General features: G+C 48.9%; 1 protein-coding gene and 1 pseudogene across 2 annotated transcripts; both read right to left on the reverse strand.

Annotated features, from left to right (window-relative positions):
• Positions 1-7,584: 7,584 nt before the first annotated feature.
• Klk5 (kallikrein related peptidase 5) lies at positions 7,585-16,068 on the reverse strand. 2 transcript variants are annotated; one of them, XM_021645803.2, is made up of 6 exons: positions 15,917-16,068; positions 15,575-15,658; positions 12,844-13,108; positions 11,202-11,458; positions 10,908-11,041; positions 7,585-8,046 (listed from the first exon to the last, which is right to left on the reverse strand). In XM_021645803.2, the coding sequence occupies exons 2-6, from the start codon at positions 15,645-15,647 to the stop codon at positions 7,894-7,896; spliced, it is 882 nt and encodes a 293-aa protein (XP_021501478.1). In that variant the 5' UTR covers positions 15,648-15,658; positions 15,917-16,068; the 3' UTR covers positions 7,585-7,893. The 2 variants fall into 2 exon arrangements, with proteins under 2 accessions (XP_021501478.1, XP_021501480.1); XM_021645805.2 differs by having other exon boundaries at positions 15,890-16,068.
• A 4,833-nt stretch (positions 16,069-20,901) lies between these two features.
• On the reverse strand, positions 20,902-21,919 carry LOC132653092 (cofilin-1-like; annotated as a pseudogene).
• Between the last annotated feature and the right edge of the window lie 2,339 nt (positions 21,920-24,258).

Genomic DNA, 24,258 nt, shown 5'->3' on the forward strand with positions numbered 1-24,258 from the left:
ATGCAGCCAGGAGAGAAATGGCTGAGTCACAGGGTGTGCATATGCTAGAGCGGACAACACCTTGGGAGACAGAGAGGTTTTCAGAACGGCAGGCACCATGCTGACCTCAGTGCTGCTTGGATTTGTTAATATATATCCACCATCCCTCACAGGACCAACCCCCTCCTCTCCTTCCCATCTTCCTAGCTTCACTTAGTGTCGTGGATGTCTTCATTCAGGGGTGTGTGTGTGTGTGTGTGTGTGTTTTAATTTATTTTATTTGAGTTATGGGGTGGGCACGAGAAAGCCATAGCACATGGGCAGAGGTCAAAGACAGCTTTGGGCAGTTGGTTCTCGTCATCAACCATGTGGGTCCAGTGGTCAAGTGCAGGTCATCAGGCTTGGTGGCAAGCACCTTCACACACTGAGCCATCTCACTGGCCCAAACTAACCGCTGACGTGAAATATCTCTGTAAGAACATTACCTTTTGGAGTTCTGCTTTTTTTTTTTTTTTTTAAGCCTTTGATCCATCTTTCCATGAACCCTCCCGCCCTCCTTAACAATTTAAGGAGCTAGAGAGATGGCTTAACCGTGAAGAGCACTCGCTGCTCTTGGAGGACTTGGGTTTGGTTCCCAGCACCAACCACTTGTAAATCTAGTTCCAGAGCATCTGACACCCCTTTCTCATTTCTGAAGGCAACTGCACTCTTCTGCATGTACGCACATGTGAAAACACACACACACACACACACACACTACGTAAATTCACAGCTGTTTCTTACACAATATAGGCATAGTCCTCTCTATTTTGGCTGCCACGAATTGCTTCCCCCTCTCATTGTCCATCCCACCCTCCTTTTAAACCAGAACACTTAAATTAGATATCACAAAACTGCTCAGAATTTTGTCCTAACCCTTTGTGACTTTGAAGGCTTTTAACAAGCCATTCCCCAGAGTCAAATGTATGTGCCTTGATTTTCTTTCTTAAATCTCAAAGTATATCTTGTACCTAAGTGGTTTTTGAGACAGAGCCTCACAGACACTCACTATGTAGCTGAGGAATTCCTGATCCTCCTGTCTCCACCTCCTGAGTACAGAGAACACAAGTGTGTGCTATCACACCTGGCTTTACAGTGGCCTGTTTTGGTGTGTGTGTGTGTGTGTGTGTGTGTGTGTGTGTGTGTGCGTGCGCGTGTGTGTTACATGCAGCTGGTGTGTGGACACAGGAGAGTGCATATGGAGGCCATAGTCAACTTTAGGTATCCTTATTCAATGTGCCCCATCCACATTTTCCTTGTGTATTTTCTTTGTGTGTGTGACTGTTTTGCCCGCAGATGTATAAGTGCACGCTGTGAGAACCTGGGCCTTAGAGGTCAGAAGCAGGCATCTGATGTCCTGGAGTCATGGATGGCCGTGAGCCACCAGGTAACTTCTGGGAATAGAACCTCGGTCCTCTGCAAAAGCAGCGCGTGTTCTAAGCTGCTGAGCCATCTCTCCAGCTCTTCACCTTTTTGTTTTGTTTTGTTTTTTGAGACTCAGAGTTTCCCAGGTATGCCAGGCTGGCTGTGCAGCAAGCTCCAGGGAGCTGCTTGTCTCAGGCCTCCCAGAGCTTGAATTACAAGCAGGCTCCATCAAGCCTGGCATTTTAAAGCGTTTTCATTACTCTTTTTTTTTTTTAATCACGTGTGTTCCCGTATGCATGTGTCTCGGTGTCAGTGTGGACATCAGATGACAGCTTATGGGAGTTGGTTATCTCTTTCTGCTGTGTCAGCTTTAGGAATCAGACTCAGTTTTCAGGCCTGGGTACATCTTTCTGAGCCACACACAGGTGCCTTTAGCCACCGGCTATGCTACCAGCCCCACACCTGGCTTTGTGAGCTCTGGAGATCAAGTTCAGGTCCCCATGCTTTCCTGGCAAGATCTTTTCCAGCTGGTCCATAGCCCCTTGTTTCTCTCTTAAAATGTTTGCTTTTGACATAGCCCAGACTGGCCTGGGTCTCCTTGTCCTCCTACCCCAGCCTTCTGGGTGCTGGCACGTGTTCAGTTCTTGTGGTGCCAGCTGGGAATCTGGGTTTTGTTTCTTTCTTTTTATTAAAAAGTTGTTGATTGTCATTGTGTGTGTATATTACATGTGTGGAGGTTGGAGGACAACTTCGTGTAGTCAGTTCTCTCCTCCCACCTTTGCACAGGTTCAAAAGATCAAACGCAGGTGTTCGGTATATGTGCAGCGAACACTTTATCTGCTGAAGCATCTCTCCAGCCCTGGGTTTGGTTTCTGGTGTGGAGGGAACTGGCCTGGCCAGCATCACTTGGTAAGCATCCTGTGTTAGCCTGTCCATCTGGGCTGCTGTTGTAACTCACACGTCCACCTGTGCGAGTCTCCTCCCCGTGTTGCTCTTGGGCCCTCTCGTTGATAAGCTCACCCTTGCTCTGGGCATCACTTCTGTTTGTCACAGTGCCTAGGGTGAGAAGCTATGCTATTGCACCAGCACAGCCCCATGATCCTCTGTCTTACAACACCACGAACCTTCTCCGCCCTTGACATTAAGGGACTGTTCACAGACGCGCGCCTCCTCCCAACTCTGGAACCAGCGTCTGCATGGAAAAGACGCATTCTCGTGTGAGAAGGGAAAGTGAAGGCTGCCAAGAAAATGAGTGCAATGTGTTAGCTCAGCTTCCTCCTTCTGGAAGCTTCTTTTCCCATACCTTCCCCTAAGCTCAGATAACCAAAGACAATATCCCTGACACTTGCTTTGTAGTCCTTGATCCAGACTGAGGTGAGAGAAACCCATACAAGGCTGGGACAGGAAGGAAATTCCTGAGAGGGTGGGCTACAACTGGCCCAGCATCATTTGATGGCTTTTATTTTTGTGATAGAAGATGGTTAGTCCTCCTCAGATACTCACCTTCAGAGTGACAAATGGGGGAGGGTTATTCAAACCTTACCATCTCTCTTCCTTTCACACAGTTTTTGTGACAAGGTCTCATGTATCCCAAGATTGCTTTGAACTCTCTAGAGAGCCAATGATGAGTTTGAAGTCCTCCTGCTTCCCTCTCCAAATGCTGGGATTGCAGCAAGCGCTGCCACGCCCTGTTTACAGCTCATGAGTGCTGGGTGAGCACTCCACCAGCTCAGCTACACCCACAGGAGTTTTGTTTGTGTTTTGTTACTGAGACAGCTTCTCACTAAGTAGCCCAGGCTGGCCTTGATCTCCATATCCTCCCTGCCTTAGCCTCCCTAGTGTGGGAATGGCAAGTGTCAACCTCTACACTCAACTTCCTTTCCCTTCTTTTTGCTTTAAAAAAAAATTCAATGCTGGGAGTGGAAGGGGGCTCAGCCGGTAAAGGTGACTGCCTCCAAGTCTGACAGCCTGAGTTCAACCCCTGGGACCCACAGGTTTCAGGCCTGCAAGTTGTCCTCAGAGAGAACAGGCTATGACATGCACTTGCCTCTAACCAACACCCGCTACCACTGTGCACATAAAATAAAATAAATAAAGATGTAATAAAAATGTTGAAACTCAGCACTAATGATTAAACTCTGGGCCTTGCACGTTCCAGACAAGCTCTCTATGGCTTGGAGCAAGGAGGAGGTATTCTGTGACCTTGCCTGACTCCATGCTTAAGATAAGATGGGTGCAGCTGAAATGAGCTTACCAACCACCCCTACTTCATTGCTGGCCAAGCCCAGATACTGCTCACGCCAACATGTGACCTGGAAACCGGTCCCTTAGCCACTCACTGGGGGACTCTTCATAGGGGCTCTGCCACAGAGCTGTGACCCCAAATCCTCACTGGGAGATGTACACAGGGGTGCTCCTGGCTCTACATGCTCCCTTCTACCACGTAAACAAAAGTTCCCCTTGAGCCTGAAGTGAGTAGCCCGGGGCTTCCATCTTCTTGCTTAGCTCGAGGTCCCTTGGCTTCCTTGATGTTTCAGTTTACTCGCTAACTAGCCTCAGTGACAGCTGGGGTTGGCCAGCGGAGCAGTGGGGATCGGGGGAGATTATCTCAGTTTTATCCAGCTTCTCTAGTGTGGAGTCAGACTGTCACAGCGCTGGCCTTGTTATATCCCTAAGTCTTGGGTTCCCTGTGCACTCTTGACTCTGGTCCTGAGCTGGGGTACATAGCTCCACCACAAGCAACAAGCAGGTTGTAGATGGGACCCGCGTCTTCGAGAGGTAGAGAATCCACCACAAGCTGCTCTGTTTCCACATTAGTTACAGTAAATGTCATTAACCCACTGTCTTTGTGTGCAGGAAGGTAGGTTGGTGTGTAAAGGGCAGAGGTCATTGTCAGGTGTCATTCCTCAGGAACTGTCCACTTGTTTGGGTCTCACTGGCCTGGAAGGCACTGACTAGGTTAGGCTGACTGGCCAGCAAAGTGCGGGGATTCACATGTTCTCTCTGCGTGAAATGTGAACAAAATGAGCTCTCTTTTCCACCAAAGGCAAAACTCCATTAAAAGATAGAATAAAAAAACCTGCTTGGCAAAAATTCAAATTTCCTCCAGGGCCAGCACTTCTTGACATCAAAACACATGATCCAGGTTGCACCCTCTTCTCATGCATTGGATTAGTTGCTCATCTGTGCCAGTCTGAGCCAGTCAACCTTTTCGTAGTGGCCACTCAGAACAAGGCACAGCACCCTTTCACTCTAGGAACAGGAGAGTGGGGTGGGGTCAGGCTGTAAAGTGATTAAATAATAAATAAACGTGGGGGGGGGGGAAGAACCCAGTTGAACCAGGCATGGTGGCACACGCTGTTAATCCCAGTGGTCAGGAGGCAGAGACAGGTGAATCTCTGTGAGCTCGAGGCTAGCCTGGTCTACATAGCAAGTTCCAGGATAGCCAGGGTTACATAACAGAGAGACCCTGTCTTTAAAAAAACAAAACAAAAAAACAAAAAAACCCACCACCGCTACCACCACCACCAAAAACAAAAACCAACCAACCAACAAACAACAAGAAAACCAGTGGGCCTTGCACTGTGCATGCTTGGCTTAGCATGACTATGCAGCCTTCTGAAATAAATAAGTAAATAATAAATAAATAAATGTGGAGGTCAGAAGTGGCTCAGACCTCAGACAAGTCTGCGGACTTGTTTAATTCCCAGAACACACACTGGCAGGCTCACACCAGCCTGTAGGTACAGTTCCAGGGGAACAGATGCTCTGTCTCTCCTTTGGCCTCTGTGGGCCATGTACTCATGTGCATGTACCCACAGACAGATACACATAGATTAAAAAATAAATGTAAAGAAACCTGGAGGTGGGGTGAGATGGTGAAGCCTTTCTTTACCAAGCCTGATGACTTGGATTTGATCCCAGAACTCACACGATTAAAAAAAAAAAAAATCAAGTGTCAAAAATTGTTCTTTAACATCTGCACACAAGACGCCCTCCCCCGAAAAAAAAAGTTAAGAAAATAGAAGAAACATAAAAGTGGGGCTGGAGTGATGGTTCGGAGGTTAAGATAACTGGCTACTCTCCCAGAACACCTGGGCTTTGTTCCCAGCACCCACAAGACACCCCAGAACCGTAATTCTAGTCCCAAGGGGTCTGATGCCTTTTCTGGCCTCCATGGACACTGTACACAGGCGGTGTGTGTAGAAATGCCTGCAGGCAGAACACCCACACCCATAAAATAGTATCTCTTTAAAAAGGAGGAGAAACAAACCCCTGTTTGGGCTACAGATTCACTCACAGCATAGTACGTATCTCAGCGGCAGCACGCCATGCATCGACAGCCATCTCTACCCTCAAGGCCAAGTGAGCCTGGCTCCACGGCCTCTGACAGCATCGAGAGAGAACACCTGTGCCACTCAGCTTCAAAGACTCTGGCCAGCTTGACTGTGGTGAGCACGACCCCGGCAGGCCTTGTCCTTTTCCCCCGTTCCCTCCGCCTTGCTGAAAAATGGTTAGATTACATTCCTAAAGCTAGCACAAAGGTCAATTCCTTTATTTGGCCACTCTCCTCCTCCTGAAGCTGACTGTCAGGGTCTAGTCATCAAAGTATTGAAGTCCAGCAATCAAAAGCCTCCTTTGATTCACCTAATTAGCATGCTCAATGAAAAGATACCACCGAATCTTAGCCCATTCTAACACAAACCTCCCCCTTTCCCTCTTCTTAAATATTACACCTGTGCTACCTGTGCTGGGCGGTGATGGCACACACCTTAAATCCTAGCACTCAGGAGGAAGAGGCAGGTGCATCTCTGAGTTCCAGGTCAGCCTGGTCTACAGAGTGAGTTCCCGGACAGCCAAAGCTACACAGAGAAACCCTCTCTTGAAAAACAAAAACGAAAGGATCTCTCTGTGAAAACAAGTGCCTGGGTGTGGTTTGTGCCTAATCCTGGGGGTGGGGGGGTCTCCATTAGGTGTGTGGAGAGATAGTTCATCAAAGCAGGAATGTTTGTTCTTTAACAGCTCATCCCCAGTGACCTAACTTCCTTTCACTGGGATTCGTCTCTGCAGCTCCCTAGATGACTACCAGCCTGGACCAACCATTTGACACATGAACCTTCAGGAGACAGTCAATATCCAAACTATAACAGTATCAGACTGCACATCACTAGTGTGGCAAGAGATCAAAATTCGACGTTTGAAGTGTGGTTTTTGTTGAATGTACATTGTTTCTTCAGCACCGTCCAGTTAAAAAAAAAAAAAAATCCAAGCGGAACCCTATGCATTAGGGTAAGCCACACATTCTAGAAATCAGGGTGGAGCTGAAATTGGGGAACTGCTGTGCTTCCTGTAACATGACTATGGTCACGGTTGGCTAATGTATTAGCTAGATAAGATCTAGAGTCGCCGGGGAGATAAGCCTCTGTGAACACCTGTGAAGGAGTTCACGAGGTGGGGAGGTCCACCCTGAATGTGGCGCGCCCCAGCCCAGAAGCTGGAGTCATGGCTGCCTAAGGGGAGGGCACCAGTGAGACACTGGTGTGCATCTCTGCTTCCTGACCAGATGCGCTGTGAGCCGCCGCCTCACACTCTTGCTGGCACGCTTCCCTGCTGTGACAGGCTGTGTCCTGGAACCGTGAGCCAGAATAAGCCCTTTCCCCCTTAGGTTGCCTTTGTCAGGTAGTCAGCCACAGCAAGAGAAAAGTAGCTAAGGTTGTTACTGTCTGTAAAGTCACCAAGGAACCCCGTGGGGGCAAATGCATCATCCTAGACTGCTGTGGCGGTCTGACGGATAATGGTCCCCACAGGTTTGTGGATTTGAGTGCTTGGTCTCCAGTGGGTGGAAATATTTGGGAAGGACTAGGAGGTGTGGCCTTGTTGGGAAAGGAGTGCCTCTGGGAGTGGGCTTTGGGGTTTCAATTGCCCATGCCGTTCCTAGCTAACTTTCTCCCTGCCTTGTGGTTGTCTCAAGATGTGGGCTCACAGCTACCGCTCCCACACCATGTCTACCTGCCTGCTGCCGTGCTCCTGCCCATGATGCTCCTCCCCTTTGAACTCCGTCCCCTTGAACTATAAGCCCCATAGAGACTCTTTCTTCTGTAAGTTACTTTGGTCATGGTGTCATTGTCCTATGATAGAAAAGTCACTAAGACACCCACTTGCCTACAACTGCATAGCACAGGAGGAGACAGACCAAGGGGGTTCTTCCCATGTTCTTTTATTTTGGGGTCAAAATCTGGTTTGTGACTGCAGAAAAGGCTCAGCTCTGGGTTTGTGGATGGTCCATAGTTAGCGATGGGTTTTAACTCAACCCTAGTCATTCCAGGAAGTGTCCTTTGGGCCTGGCTATAGAAATGGGTCCAGTCCACCATTGTGGACGGGGACCTTGCTGCCAGGAGACATGGGGCAAGGCCCAGAGAGACTGGCATCTATCTTCTGCATCCTCAAAAAGGGACAGTGCTCCTTATTGCAGTGGGGTGTTGCTGGCTTAATGGTTCCTGGTGTAGCTCATTAGTTGCACTTTATGGTGTTCTCAATCCAATTATGGAACTTGCAAAGGTTGGTATAGACACCTGGCCTGTTGGGCTGGGCACAGGGGTAATCACCCCAAGACACAAGGCCCTGCAGCTGGCCATTGCAGATCACAGGTCCCCCGGAGTCACCCTGTTGAGAAAGAATGGGGCCACAGAGGGAGGCAGGCATGTGTTAAGTCAGAACTGGGAGGAACAAGACATCCAGTGCCATGTGTTAATGCAGAAGGGACACACGAGAGTGAGAAGACAGACAGGATTTAATGCACGTAAAACCCAGTGAAGTTCAGAGAGAGGACATTGTCAGCATTTCACTTCAGGTTCAGCTTGTCACACGCTCACCAGCCAGACACTAGCCAACAAGGCAACCTCCTCCCAGCTCTCCCTCCAGCTCTGCCTCATCTCCTGCTTCCTCCTCACGAGATTTATAGTCTGTCTCCCCTCTTCCCACTATCTATCTATCTATCTATCTATCTATCTATCTATCATCCATCTCTGCTTCCCTCCCTTCCTACTTTCCCTTTTGTCTCCTCTCCCCTACCCATCTTGTCTCTTCTCTTCCCGGTTTTTGTTTTGTTTTGTTGTTTTGAGATAGGGTCCTGCTGGGTAGCCCAGGCTGGGCTGGAACTTGTGATCCCCTTGAATAACTGGGAGCATAGCTTTCTGTTACCAGGTCCAGATACTTTCTCACTGATTTTTCTTTAAGTTCACTGATTTTTCATTTTCATTGAGTTGTGAGAGTCCATTCGTTACTTCTCGAAGCCTGTAGATTGAGGATCACAATGGTTGCCGCCTGTGTCAGCCTGTGGTGCCTGTAAATGACTTGAAATGGAGCCGTTCCCTAATTAGCCGCTGCAGCGATCTTATTGGTGGTGCCGATCTTGCCGTTGTTTATTACTGTTGTTTTGTTGTGTGTGCTGTGCATGTGGCAATCGGAAGATAACCTCAGCTATCATTCCCCAGGCACTGTCTTGTTTCTCAGTCTTTCGCTGGCCTGGAGCTTACCTCCAGCTAGGCCGGCTGGCCAGCAAGCCTCAGGAATCCACCAGTCCCTGCCTCAGCTCACACACTGCTTCCTCCAACACTTCTGTGAAGGAACATTGTTTCCTTCTCATTCTTTGTGCTTGCCAAACTCCCCCCTCGCTGCCTTAGGACCTCTGCGAGGGACTTTTCTTCTGTTTCCTTAGTCTGTGTGAGTCTGGCTCCAGGGTGTGCTATAGTCTCTGCTTATATGCATTATAAGGAAGCCCTCCTCATGATCACCATGAAGACTGGTCCTTGGGTTTTATTTTCTGCTGACTCCTTATAGCTTTCTGAAATAGCCCTATCTGTAAAGTTTTTGACCATGTTTTTTTTTTTTTTTTCCATCACCGTACATTTTTAAATGATTTATATTCATTGTGTTTACTCGGTGGTTTTCAACCTTCCTGTGCTGTGACCCTTTAATACACAGTGCCTCATGCTGTGGTGACCTTCCCCCAACCGTGAAATTATTTTTGTTGCTAATTCATTACTGTAATTTCGCTATCGTCATAAATCATAATGTAAATATCTGCTATTCAGGATGCTCTTAGGTGACCCCTGTGAAAGAGTTGTCCAACCCCCAAAGGGGTTGAGAACTACTGTGTTAAACCATGTGTGTGTGTGTGTGTGTGTGTATGTGTGTGTGTGTGTGGGTATAAGCAAGTGAGTGCATGTTCCACAGGAAGCCAGAAGGTGTCAGATCCTCCGGAGCTGGAGTTGCAGATGTTGGTGGTAGGGACATAACCTGAGGCCCCTGGAAGAGCAGCCAGTGCTCTTAGCAGCCGAGCCATCTCTCCAGCCCCCACCAGAGGGTTTTGTGTCTCAGTTCTGCTTCTTCAGCACTTCTAACAGTGAAGCCTATCCAATCTGCTCTTTTAAAAAATACTTAAGACAGCTTTTTTTCTTTCCTAGTGACATCTTATTAGCACTATTAGAAGACTGTCACCTAATGAAATCTGTTACAATGAGACATTCACCTATTGCAAGTTTGAAGAGGCCACCTAACTAGGCAAAACCATGGCAGCCATTATGCAGAGGGGCCCCTGAGATGTAGCAGCTTTGTGCAATGTGCACCCTATTTGGCCGCAGGCAGCAGCCCTGGTGTCCCATTCCAGGCTTGAATTGTGATACGGTAGCTGCTGTACGTCTAGCAAACTGAAATGGATTTTCAGGATAAAAGGCATTACGGGTTGGGGAGGTGTAAACAGTATATTTATAATTGTTACATATTGACTAAATTCCAGAGAATGTCACTTAAGAACACAGATCATATATGTTGAATTAAATAAAATATACTATTAATGTTAATTCCACATCATTAGTTACTTAATTACTGTTTTGTGGTGCAGAAGGTAGAACTCGAGCCTTATAGCATACCATTGGGCTATGCCCACAGGCCCTCATGGAGGGCTTCTAGGCAGAGGTTCTACCACTGAGCCATGCTCCCAGCCTCATTTTCACTTTTTATTTTGAGATAGGGTCTCAGGACGTTACCCAGGCCAACCTTGGACTTACTTTGTAACCTAGGCTGCCCTTTAGATTTTCATCCTTCCTAACTCAGCCTCCCACATATCTGAGATGACAAGCCATGCCCCGCTTCTTTTATTTTTTAAAAATTGCCTATATGAAAACTGAAAAAAAAATGCGGAGCCATTTGATCATCAAAGAACAGTGCCCTTGAACATGAGCTCTGTGAAAATAAGGGTCCTGGTACTTAATAAAGTGCAGGTAATCTGAATGGCACTTGATGGCCTATTGAGCCGACTCAGTGGTAAAGGTGCTTGCTGCCAAGGCTGATGGCCCAAGTCTGATCCCTGGAACTACATACTGGAAGAAGAGAACGGACTCCCAAGTATTGTCTCTGACCTGCACACACACAAACTATGACATATGTGCACACACATAAATAAGATAAGTGTAAACAGCACCCAGGAATTCTTCTGAATAAACAGAGCCACGTCCAATCCTTACCTGGCAGGAGTCTCTGCCCGCTTCGTCACCAGCACAGAACATGGTCTTGTCTATCTGTCCTGGGTAAGATTTTTGACACCTCTCCTCACTCAGCACAGTGATATTCAGGCACTGGAGGACTTTGGGGAAGTTCTCTGTCAAACAAGAGAACCATGAGGGGCAGAGGATGAGAGCATAGCCGGGCAAGATAGTGCAAACTTGCTGTAGCCGGAGGACACAGAGTTCCGGGATAGCCTGGGCTATGTGGGAGAGCCTGCTGGGAGAGCAGGGAAGAGGAGGGACCCACATACTCACTCTGGCTGCTGCTTGTTGTCCCCCAGCCTGACACCATGCACCTGGTCCCCTCCACGGGACAGTCGGAAGCAATTTTGATGGGCTTCACTGAGTGAGAGTCACGGATCTTTCTGTTCATCTTGATGAGCATCAGATCATTGGAGTGGCCAGGGTGGGAGTAATCAGGGTGGGGGATGGATTTGATTCCCTGAAACATCTGCTGCCCAGATTCATAGACAGGTGACATGGAATGGTGGCCCAGACGGATTCTGAACACTCTGAGGAACATGGCAACGATCACTCCCAGCCCAGAATTTTGTCACCCCTGTCCACGGCAGTCTCAATCCCTGCTCTAACCCATCCTCAACCTCAACTCCACTCATCTTCAACTCAACTTCATGCCATCCCTAACCTCCCTCCCACCCTTCCTCATCCACAACTCAACCCTGTGTCCAACTCCACCCATTTTAAACCCAGTCCCCTACCATCCTCAGCCCTAACCCTGCACCTGAGTCGATCAGTCTCTATCCTGTGTGCACCTCCATCCCCCACGCAGCCCCTAGCCTATCCATTCCATCTTGCACATTAACTTGAAACCGAAGTCTGCACCCTCCAGCAACCTACGACATTCGCAGTCCCAACCTCATGTCTAACTGTGTCTTGCCTATAGTCAGTGTAACTGTACCTGGTGTAACCATCCCAGCAGGGCATGAAGCACAGGTTTATAAGCTCAAATTTTAGGAGATGAAGGCAGGAGGATGAGGAGTTCAAGATCATCCTTGGCTGCATAGCTAGTTTGAGGCCACCCTGGCCTACATGAGACCTTTTCTCAAAAACAGCAAAAGAATGATATGACAACAAACCAACCCAAAAGTGCTTATCCATCCCTCACCCCATAAACTAACCCAACTACACCATCTGACATCCATTTCGCCCTCAGCTCCGTCAGCTCTTTCTCTCCGCCCATCGCACTTCCCACTAACTCCATTCTAGATCCCGTCCTAAGTTTATCTTACCGTGAACTATCAATGTGTGTGCGCCCAACCCCGACAGTACTCTTTTCCCAACCCCAAACCATGTGCATGGACCCCTCAGACCCCACTCAACTGTGCCTATCTCCAAACCCAGCCAGGTTCAGTCCATTCCTTGACTCTACTTCCAATCCAGCCTCCAGTCTAAGCCCTACACCCAGTCCCTTCCCAAACCCATTGTCATCTTCATAGGTCCTAACCCAGTCCCATTCCAAACCGCTCAACATGTCTTTGTCTCTATACGGTCTTTATCACGCCCACGGTCCCTCTCCTTACCTCTCTTCCTTATCGAAGTTGCAATCTTTCTTTGTCTGTCACTTATAGCTTGCAATCTCACCTCTCCCTACCGCCCATGCTCAGATCACCCTCTCATCAGTGCTAATCTCACCCTTATGCTGTTGTCTCCATCTGTCTTTCCATCTTTCCATCCATCCTTCCATCCTCCTCCTAAATCCTCCCACCCATCTATCTATGTATCCATCCATTCATCCACCCACCCACCCATCCATTCTTTCTTCTACCCATTCATCTTTCCATCCATCCATGAAGTCCTTTAGTCTTCCTCCCCAGATCTGTCCTCTCCTGCTTTCTGCCCCAGCTTTCCCCACCGCCTTTTCTCCCGCCACACTCACGGCTTTCTGCAGTGTGCTGCCGTGAGCAGCCACTGCGGGCTGATCAGTACGGCCCCACAGTACAGCTTGTTGGGCCCGAGCAGCAGGGCCCCCTGCCACGGCTCTGCGTCCCTTTTGCAATCTGACCCATTCACAATCCGAGAGCTGCTATCTGAACGGCTGTCCTCCCCTGACTCGGATTCCGTGCTGACGTCTCTGTTCTTCCCAGAGGGCTGGGTGGCAGAGGGGTTGTCACAGGAGGAACCGTCGTCGGCAAGAACAGGCTCTGGGAACAGAGAGTGGGTGGAGAACAGGCCTGGAGGTGGGGCTTGGGAAGGGGCTTAGGTGCAGGGGTGCTCTTACAAGCAGGAACTGGGACTAACCACTAACACTAGCCACTAACACTTGACTTGGCATCCAGGTTTCTAGACAAAGAGTTGGAACCAGGACGGTGGAGAGGAGGCCAGGGGTTATAGGACTGGGCAAGAGTTGAAGGACTGAGTCCGAGAATGTAGTCAAGGCATCAGAGCTCTAGAGATGGAAACAGATCTGCAGGGGTGAGGCTAGGACTGAAGGGTCAGGGCTCTAGAAGTAGAACCAAGACTGTAGAGGTGGGGTCAGGGCTATGAGGTGTGACCAGAACTGTAGGGGTGAGGTCAGGACTATAGATGAAAAATCAATACTGTAGAGGTGGGGCCAGGGCTGTGAGGTGTGACCAGATCTGTAGGGGTGGGGTCAGGGCTCTAGATGAAGAATCAATACTGTAGAGGTGGGGCCAGGTCTGTGAGGTGTGACCAGATCTGTAGGGGTGAGGTCAAAGCACCATGGGCAGGGCCAAGGCTGCATGGAAGGAGCTTGCAGAACAAGCAGAAACTTCAACTCAACCAGCGAGTTGGAGGTTAGGACAGAGAACTCTGGCTCCCTGTGGGCTCCCTGGACCCTGTAAGGCCTTAAGGACAGACCAAGCTTAAGGGCTGAGACCTAGTTTCCCGAAGTCAAGTTTTCAGAAGCCAGGACTGGTGGCACTATCTGTCACTGCACCTATTCAGGAGGCTGAGGCACCAAGATGGCAAGTTAAGTAAGACCTGACAGGCTGGGAATTTGAATTAGTCTAGGGAGACCTGAGGCTGAGGTCACCTGAGGCGACCAGTCCCAGAAGGAAGCCCGACTTTGGAAGGGAAGGTGGAGCCAAGCTCTGGAGCCACTGACAAGTGGGTGAAGCCTAGCGAAAAGGTGCAGGCTCTGCGGGTGGAGTCTGGGGATTCGGTTGAGAACAGTGGATGGAATCAGAGCTCTCTGCTGGAGCTTGGGGAGGGGGACAGGAAAAGGGGACTCTGGAGGAGCACAGCAAGGCTCACTCTATGAATTCCCACCTCCCCTCCCTTACTCCTCACAGTCCCTGGCCATGTTCCTACTGATGGTCCAGAGATGGGATGCCTCAGCGCTGTCTGCACCCACACGCACATTCCAAGAAGCCCGTACATTGTGTTCAAACATACCTGCTCCCAAGTGACAAGTGGCCCCTCGGGGGCCCACCCACCTGACCAGCATCGGAGCGGCAGGCAGATAAGGGTGTATGGGAATAGCACAGGCACTTCTGAACACAGGCATGCTGACATGTCACACTCCAAGGACGTTTGCATTCCGAATCCCAGCGCCTTTCACTCAGTTCCTCGAGGCAGGGTCAGGAACCCCAGATACAGACACATGCAGCTGCATTCACAGCCCCCCAAACACACAGTCCTCCAGTGTGAAGCTCCACCTGTCACACAGTCACAAATGCAGTCACAGACACAGGCACACACTTGAAAGGGGGCTGTGCATGCACGCGGGTCATGTTTTCACAGAGATGAGCAGAGCTGCGTTGCACTGCAGAGAGTGAGGTGCACACCGGGCCAAACGCACAGTAGCAGTCACACCAATTGTGTGGGCGGAGTGTGTGCCCACACATTCGCGGCACCAAACGTGGTCTGAAGTGCATGGAGACCCAATCATTCACAAGGTCTCAGGGGGTCAGTCCCATCTACCTTGCAGTCACTTTACAGGGGAAGAAGTCACACGCCACCGGGCAGAATTGCCCCCATCTGCAATCCTAGAACTCAAGAAGGTGAGGCAGGAGAATCGCTGAGAATTCAAAGCCAGCCAGAGCTGCAGAGTGAGTTCCAGGACATCCTGGGTTATAGAACAGGCTCTAGGCTAGCCTAGGCTCAAACATGAGATTATGTCTCAAGAACGAAAAATAAGGGGTCTGCAGAGGTGGCTCTGCAATTAAGAGCACTGGCTGACATGACCTGGGCATGACTCCCAGCACCTACATGATGGCTCGAACCATTTGCAACACCAGTTCCAGCTGAAGCCTTTTCTGGCTCCCTTGGGCACCAGGCATGCATAATGAAAAATGTCTGTACAAATACATAAAATAAACAAAACACAAGCAAACCAATAACAGCAAAGACACATGATGGCACACAACTGCAATTCTGCCCCTCAGGAGGCAGATAGAAGATGATTGGCCACAAGTTCAAGGGAAGCCTGTTCTAGACAGTGAGTTCTAGACCAGTCTGGGCTACACACTGAGACTCTGTCTCAAAACAAAACAAAAGCTCTTTCCTCCTCCGCAGTATATACACAGCCATGGGGCCCACATTTAGTTGTGTAACCACACAGACACAAACACACATTCACCTAGTCCTGGCAACAACTCAGTGGTCCACAGAAGCAGTCTCCCCCTCCACGTAGGGACTCTGGTTACCTGAGACCCCCAGAACCAGGCTTGCGATCAGGGTGGCCATTGTCCACTTCCAGGGGTGTCCTGCCCTCGCCATGACCACTGCACCTGATAAGAAATACAGGATGAGGTTATGTGGTTCTGGAGAGGCCCCAGGTGGTTCTGGAAGTCTTGGTCCACTTCCATCTCCTTCCCTGCCTCTCCGTTAGCACCCAGGGACCAGCTGCATTGTGGGAGAGGGGCTGCAAGCATCCTACAGTCCCTGTGAGCATGGACAGTGAGGAAACAGGGTGAAACCAAGATAAGACAGAGCCAGGTCAGGCCCCTCTCTTTCCTTACCTGCTGAGACCCCTCCCTGGGCCTCACCTGACACTGTCCCCTTGTTCCCTGGGCAGTGGGTGGTGGGGTCTGGCTCCCAGTATAGCTGCAGACTTCTCAAGCTGGTCTGAGCCTTCCAGCCACCACCTCCTCTGCTCTGGCAGCTGGTGATATAACCACCCACTGGTCCCTGGGGCACATTCCCGGGCAGTGAGGATCCTGCCGGTCTGGGCCCCAGCACTCACTCTTCCTGCCTCCCCTCCCCTCCACCCCCAGAACACCCCCCACCCAGTGCCTACTGCCACTCCCTCCCTCCCTGGCCCAAGGATGGGGAGGGGTCCTCAGAGCAGGCCAGGCCCTCCTTTCGTCTGGCTTCTCACCAGCTCAGAGGACTCTTCCGGAGCATGGACTTCTAATTTTCCTTTTCCCTGTGTCACATTCACTTACTCGTTATGCCTTTTTGTGTCCTTTCTCCCCCCTCCTTCCATCTCTGTTTTTCAAATTCTTCTACCTAGTGGTCTAGCTGTCAGTCCTCATGGAACCTCATGGACCCTTTTATGGGTCTGTCAACACTTGTTACCCAATGAGTCTCTGCCAGCGAGTCTTTCCCCATCACTCTGTCTCTGTTTCTCTCTGCCTGCTTTTGTGCGTTTCTCCGACTTTGCCCCTGTGCACTGGTCTCCCTCTGTCTCCCTGTCACTGGTTCTCTTGGTCTCTCCTCTCTCTCTTTTTCTCCTTATCTCTCTCTTTTGTCTGTTTCTCTATGCTTCATCTCTTTTTTTGTCTGTGTGCATGTCAATGTCTTTCCCTGTCTTTTTCTCTTTGTCTCCCTGTCTGTCTTTTCTATCTCTTGTATCTTCATCTCTCTCATGACTCTCTCTCTAAATATTGGTTCCCTGGCTTTTTCTGTCTCCCTATACCCCTCCCTGTCATTTGGGCAGGGGAGACAAGGCCACCTGCAGATGAAATCCCATTACCTTACTCCACCCTTTACACTAGGTATGAGGCCAAGGGTCAGCAGGAGGCAGGGAAGCAGCCTGCCCCCACCAGGTGCCCTGATCTGGCTGGCACAGCCAGGCATGGCTGACACAGTTGGGCAGGGCAACCTGTCGATGGAAAAAGAGGCCAAGAGCCAGGACCAGAGGTGGGTGGCGCCTAGCACTTTGGGAAATGGGGCACTAGATACGAAATAGAGCAACACCCCTCCCTTTCTGATCCTGACCGCCTGGCAGCCTCTCTTGCTCTCTTCTGTCTCCTGGCTTCTCTGTCCACGCCCCACTCCAATTCTCCCGTTCTCTATCCCCACAGGGAGGCAGGAGCCCTACATCTGTGAGCCAGACATGAATCTTCTCCACATGGAATGACAGTCATGAACATGTGAAGATTCTGATGGATGTGTGAAGGTGTGGGGAGTTCTACTGCACAGGAGACACACACACACACACACACACACACACACACACACCAAAACCTTCCTTGAGGTTTAATGTGATTCTGGGAATTTGTATTTCATGTATTGAAGCTACAAGATCAGCTACCTATGTCTCTCTTGGTACTTTTTTCTCACTTACATGGTCTTTTAAGGCCAGCTTGCAGTTGCTAAATGTTTGACTTTTTTAAAATAGTATTGTATTTTATTTATTTATTTACTTGCTACTTTATCATTTTACGTATTTAATTTGGCGCTTGTGTGCATGCGTGTATGCGCATACTCAAGTGGAGGTCAGAGAACAGCCTGTGTGAACTGGTTCTCTCTGTTCGTTACGTGGGACTTAGAGAGTGACCAGAGGTCATCAGGCCCAGCAGCAAGAGCTTTTACCTGCTGGGTCACCTCCTTGGCCCCTGTTTCTGTTCTTTCAGACAAGACCTCATTCTGTAGGCCAGGCTCACCTCTAATTCTTGGCAATCCTCCTTCCTCAGTCTTCCAAGGGCTGGGATTCCAGGCATGAACCACCACGTTTAGACACAAACCACCATTTTTTTTTTTTTTTTTTTGAGTCAAGGTCTCATGTAACCCACACTAGTTTTGAAATCATTACATAGCTTGAACTCCAGACCCTCCTGCCTGGACCTCCTGAGTGCTGGGGCTGTATGTACCCCACAACTTGTCTGATGTAGTGTTTTGGATCAAATCCAGGACTTCATGAATTCTAGGCAAGCACTACCAACTGAGCTATATGATGCTTCAATTGTTTTCGTTACTAAGATCTTGTTTCTTTTTAAAGTTTTTTTTTTTTTTTTTTAATATGTATGAGTGTTTTGCCAGCTTATCTGTATATACAGCCTGTAGGTGGCCATGGAAGCCAGCAGAAGATGACCAACCCTGGAACTGGAGTTACAGGCAGTTGTGAGCCAACATTTGGGTGCTAGGATCCAAATTCGGGTCCTCTGGAAGAGTACCAGTGGTCTTAACTGATGAGCCATCTCTCTCAACCTTTAAAGAGGTCTTTTTTAAAGTGATTAATTTATTTTTATTTTATGTCCATTGATGTCTTGTCTGCCTGTATGCCTATGTGAGACTTGAAGTTCTCGTCACACAGGCCTTTCACCTGCTTGGTTAGAGTTATCCCACGGTATTTCATATTATTTGTGGCTGTTGTGAAGGGTGTCATTTCCCTGATTTCTTTTTCAGCCTGTTTATTGCGTATATATAGCTATTTTTTTAAGATAATCCTATATCCAGCTACTTCATTGAAGGTGTTCATCAGCTGTAGGTCTTCCCTGGTAGAATATTGGGGTCACTTATACATATTATGATATCATCTGTAAATAACGATAATTTGACTTCTGCCTTTCCAATTTGTATCCCTTTGATCTCGTTCAGTTGTCTCATTATTGTAGCTGGAATGTCAAGTACTATATTGAATAGATGTGAAGAGGGTGGGGAGTGAAGATGGACAGTGAAGAGGGCATTGAGAGAAATGAGGAGGCTTATGAGGGGGTGGCCTGCCTGGAGTTCTGGCAGTCAGCATGGCCTCTGGTGGAGCAGGGGTCCTCCTGCTGAGGTGGGGGCTGGGACATGGCGATGAAGGGGGTTACTGAGAATAGAATTGGGGCTGGGAGTACTGTAAGAATGAGGAAGGTCTTCTGGCCAGCAGCTTACTTTGAGTTATGGTGGTCTCTGGTTGAGCTGGGGATCATTGTTTTTAATAACCCACTGAGTTCAGTCAGTGCTGTGGGGCCATCAAGGGGAACACAGGCAATTTGCTAGGGGCCATTCCCCTTCAGAACCGAATTCTTTCTCCCCCAGCAGCCACCAGCTACCCAACAGCGTCTTTGCGTGAGCTAAGGCTTGTTAACCTCCCTCCCGTTCATGTCGGAAGGTTGATGGGCTTGATACAGGGCAACCACAGCAACCACAAATTCATGGGTGCAGCCATCATGCCACGTCTAGAGTTCACTGTTCAGCGGTACTCCTCCCCAGTTCCTGGCCCTTGAAACATTTCCACTCTCCCTTCGGTAAATTCTTTGAGAATTGGGGGGATCGTTTGTGATATAGAAGTTGTTGCAGCTGACAGTTGCTGAGCAGGGGATGGGAGTCCATCTCCTTTTTCTTCAGTGGTGTGTGTACTGTTCGATTGCTCTTGATCAAGTATATAGACAGGGAAGACAATTTAACGTGGTAGGTTACACACAAAAGAAGACACCGTGGAAGAGGGTTTCATCCAGAGAAGAAGGAGAGTGGGAGAGAGCAGAGGGAGGATAAAAAAAGACTAAAATTCAATCCACGAATGTATCATTTAAAAATGAGTACAAAGGTTTGCAGATGAAGTAATTTGTCCAGATTTTCCTTTAAATATCCCCTTTGCAACATCATCTTCTTCTGTGCAATGCTGCAGTTCATCTCAGTGTGTAACCTGGGACCCAGTGTGTGGAATTTTGCTAACCTTCTGTAAATGTTGCTTAAAACAAGATGTATTTATTAATAAGAATTTTTGCATTTCTTTTGATCAAAGAGGATTGTATCCACTTCATACACAGCTAATATTTTAAAACGATGTTTACAAACACATACACATTTATATATGTCCATATGTGTAAATACAAAGAGTAGATATTTATCGTCAAAGAGGATTTGATCCTGACATGATAAAAAAAAGTTCTGTTTATGGATGAGCACTCTACCACTGAGAATCTTCTGCACTTTGGCCAGTTTGTGCCTCCTAAAGGTCTCCTCAGGGTCACTTTTATGAGATCATTACAATATATTTTGTCTTGTTTACAAACTAAGTTGACTAGACACATACAAACATTTTAAACTACACTCCTGAAGAGAACACATCCTCTGTGGAGGCTGTTTAGTTTGTAGACCAAAAATCTAGACATTCTGTGAAGTTTACTATTCAAGAACATTATACTTGAAAATAGACTGCTCTTGCAGTTCTTTCAAATATCCCACATAAACTTGATGTTTGTAGTTATAAACCAAGAAAAAAAAAACATCCATTAAGAAAGCATGGGAGTATGGCTTGGTGTATCTGCTCTCCTAGTAGGTTTGAAGCTGGATGTTTCACCCCCAGCACCACAAGGAAAAGAAAAAGGAAAGGAATTTATTTAGGGCCTGGGAGTTGGCTCACAGGGGCTGAGCACTAACTTTTGCTGTAACTTTTGTCCTGTTACACAAAAGTTTAAAAATCAGAGTGTGTGTGTGTGTGTGTGTGTATGTGTGTGTGTGTGTGTGTGTGTGTGTGAGAGAGAGAGAGAGAGAGAGAGAGAGAGAGAGAAAGCATGTCCATAGGTGTGAATGCAGATGTATCTCTTATGGAGCTCAGGGGATGACATCAGGTCCTCATTTTCCACCTTGTTTGAGTCCAGGTCTCTTCTTCACCACGGTTGCCAGACTAGCATTTCTATGGATTCTCCTGTCTCTTTCATCCCACCAGGAGTGCTGAAATTATGACATATGCTAGCATGTCTGACTTAGAGTCTGTGGACCTGAGTTCCATCTGTGGCAGCACTAAAAACAGAAAAGAGAAAAGCAAGAAAACCACAGTTCAAAAATTATACATTTTTATTGTTGTTTTGGTTTTGATTGAAGGTCCCTCACTGGTCCTGCTTCCATGAGTGGCCAAGATCAAGGGAAAAAGGAGGGCACCCAGCTGTCACAGGGAGGGTCATTTCCACATTTCCCTTACACACAGAACTAAACAGACCAGCACAGAGTCACTATTGTAGTTGGAAGCTGGCAGCATGGGCTGGGGAGGGATGGGGAGTAGGGGTGTCATTAAAAAAGCAAAACAAAACAAAACCGGCTCCACCCATCCTGGGTGCCTGGGATGGAATTTGGTCTGCTTCAGCCCTAGAGAAATGAGAAGATCAAAAGCAATTTGGGAAGGCTGGAACCGGCAGGGATGGAGGAAAGAGAATGGTCCAGGGGGCGGCGGCAGGGGGGAGGGGGACGATTGGCAACTGGGGAGAAGGGATTGCCTTCCCCCTGCTGGGGCGCCCCTGAACCCCTTCGGTCTGGCAGGAAAGGGGCAGCCTGAAACACCCAAGAGCAGGTCTGGGGCTGCTAGGTGCTGCAGGCGCGGGGCTGGACGCGGCTCACAAAGGCTCGCCCTCCGGGGAGATGACGCGCTGCCACCTAGCTTCTCTGCCACAGCGCAGCGGTGCAGCGGTCTGTGACCTTCTCGTGGCAGCTCGCTTGTAAGTCCTGCTTGATTCCCGTCAGCTTCTTCTTAACGGCAGCCTTGCAGCTGGCATAGATCAGTTTGCTCTTCAGGGGTGCACTCTCAGGGGCCCAGAACATGAACGCCAGGTCCTCCTGCCTGCTCCCCTAGGTAGGCTGCATCGTAGAGAGCAGAGCGCCAGTCCTTGTCTGGCAGCATCTTGCCGAAAGCGGTGCGCGGGGGGGGGGGGGGGGGGGGTCTCCACAGTCCGCGGCACGTCTCCCAGCGGGATCTCCTTCCTCCTCCAGGGTGACGTTCTGCTTGGCCTCGTCCAGGCAGAAGAGCACTGCGTTTCTTCACTTCTTCTGGCTCGAGGACTCGGACCTTTCGTGTCATTGAACACCTTGATGACACCCTCAGAGACAGCCACACCAGAGGCCATGTTTCTGGAAACTAAACAGAGAGAGCTACAGAAGAACCGAGCCGCCACAGCGGCTGCCAGGGTCCGAGTGAACCCAAAAATTATACACTCGAAGCTAAAGCTAAGGACTGCCTGTAACAGGAAAATTCCCCTTGTCGTGTGGACTTCCACTTAAAAAACAGTTTTACACCCAGGGGCCAATTTTAAGTCTTTCCACACTCAGCTGTAAAAGGTAAGAGACTGAATGAAAAATGGTTTAAGTGTGCAAACTAGTTGGACCCAAACTGTGAACCCTTTTGAAGTTTCAAGAGCCCACGCCAGGCCCAATCTCATTCCGAGCCGCCAAGATGTGGATCAAGGTGTAAGCTCTTAGCCTCAGCTCCAGCGCCATGCCTGCCTGCCTCCCACCCTGCTCTTGCCATGATGGCTGTTGACTCACCGTCTGAGGCTGTAAGGAAGCTCCCAGTTAAGTGCCTTTTAAAAGAAGCTGCCTTGGCTGTAGTGTTTCATCACAGCAACAGTAATCCTAAAACAAGCCCGTGCAGCTGGATCAGGCCACTGTGTACCTGCTCTCCACCTGGGAAAGACAGCTCTCTCTGACTCAGGGGTCTCGACATCCATTTTCAACATCTGTGTGTGAGTGTGTGTGTGTGTGTGTGTGTGTGAGAGAGAGAGAGAGAGAGAGAGAGAGACTCTAGTCAGTTTCATGTATTTACTAGAGAATGCTGATTGAGACTGCCTGGGTGTCCCAATTTCATCTCATTCACTCAAAACGTCACCTGCTTTTTCCCCATTGTGACTTGACTATAAAATTAGTATTTCATTGGTTCTTAGGTTGAAGCTCTAGCAGAGGGCTCGATGGACATGTTCAAAGCCCCAGGTTCATTCCCCAGAACCACACATAAGACTGAGCACAGCGGTGCATGTCTGCAATCTCAGCGCTCGGTAGATGGAGGCAGGGGGATCATCCTGGCTGCGCAGAGAAAGTCTTAAGGTTCTGGCTCTCAGCTCAGAACTGTTCTTTCCTCTCAGAGTTGAACCGGGTTCCCATGCCTGGGCCTAGTTCTCCTGCCCCACAGCCCAGCCTTCATTGTCTGGGGTGGTCTCCAGACACTTACACCCAGGATTTTCCCTCACCCACCCTCCACACCCAGACACCTTTCTTCAGCCCCCCTAGTCCCGATTTCACTGCTTCTCTCCCTGCACCACTACCCAAAACTCCCCCACCCCCACAGTCACGGTCTTTTCCCTTCGGCTCACCTGCATACGGCTGTTCTCAGACTTTGCATGTCTTCCCGTGACCTTCGGGAGACAGTCCTTGCCTCAGATGCTGGTATCTGAGGCCCCTTATGATATTTCTCTCCTGTCACTCTTACCCCTACCACAATCGTACAATCCTCTCACCTTCTTTTTTGTTTGTTTGCTTGTTGGTTGGTTGGTTGGTTGGTTTTTTTTTTATGTAACCCTGGCTGTCCTGGAACTCACTTTGTAGACCAGGCTGGCCTCAAGCTCACAGAAATCCACCTGCCTGTGCTCCTGCATGCTGGGATTGAAGGCGTGAGCCAGCACAGCTGCTTCGCCCCCCTTACTTTTGCAGCTGCTCATGTGACTGAGGTGTCAAACACCATCTTGTTCGGACTCCGTGTCCGCTTACACTCTTCAATCTTCTACCCACCTCCCTCACCAACAGCTACTGTTCATCTTGGCAACACATTTGGAATTTCTGCGACCCTGACGATGGTCCGGATGTATTCACCGAAGTAGTTAATATTTATACAAACTAAACATCAGCTAAAATAACCAAAAAGGTATAAATTAAATTAATGGTCATGTTGTGTCTGAAATAACGACTATGTTCTACCAAAAACTGTTGTGCTCTGACCCCATCTCATAAGATGTGACTGTGGTTTGTTTTGTTGTTTTGTTTTGTTTTTTTGCCTTTAAAAGCACCAAACCCTCCACACTAGGCAGTGGCTCAGGTCTTTGAATCCAGCACTCAGGAGGCAGAGGTAGGTGGGTCTCTGTGAGTTCGAGGCCAGCCTCATCTATATGGCAAGTTCCAGGACAGCCAAAGTTACATAGAGTGACTCTGTCTCAAACAAACAAAGAAACCACACACACACACACACACACAACCAAACATCAACACAAAAATGCCGTACCCTTGAGCTTCAGCACCAACAGTCATTCTGAGGTGCTAGAGCACTCTTGGTCTCTGACTCAAAATAAAGGGCTCTTTTTGAGGTGGTAGGCCGTGGCTTTCTCATCTCTACCATAACGTAACAGAAAGAGCTTGAGGGAGAGTCACCTCTGAGGGGTTATAGAACAAGGCAGAGGAGTCCAGAGTGGATATCAAATCG

Source organism: Meriones unguiculatus, chromosome 1, assembly GCF_030254825.1.
Source record: "Meriones unguiculatus strain TT.TT164.6M chromosome 1, Bangor_MerUng_6.1, whole genome shotgun sequence".
NCBI lineage: Eukaryota > Metazoa > Chordata > Mammalia > Rodentia > Muridae > Meriones > Meriones unguiculatus.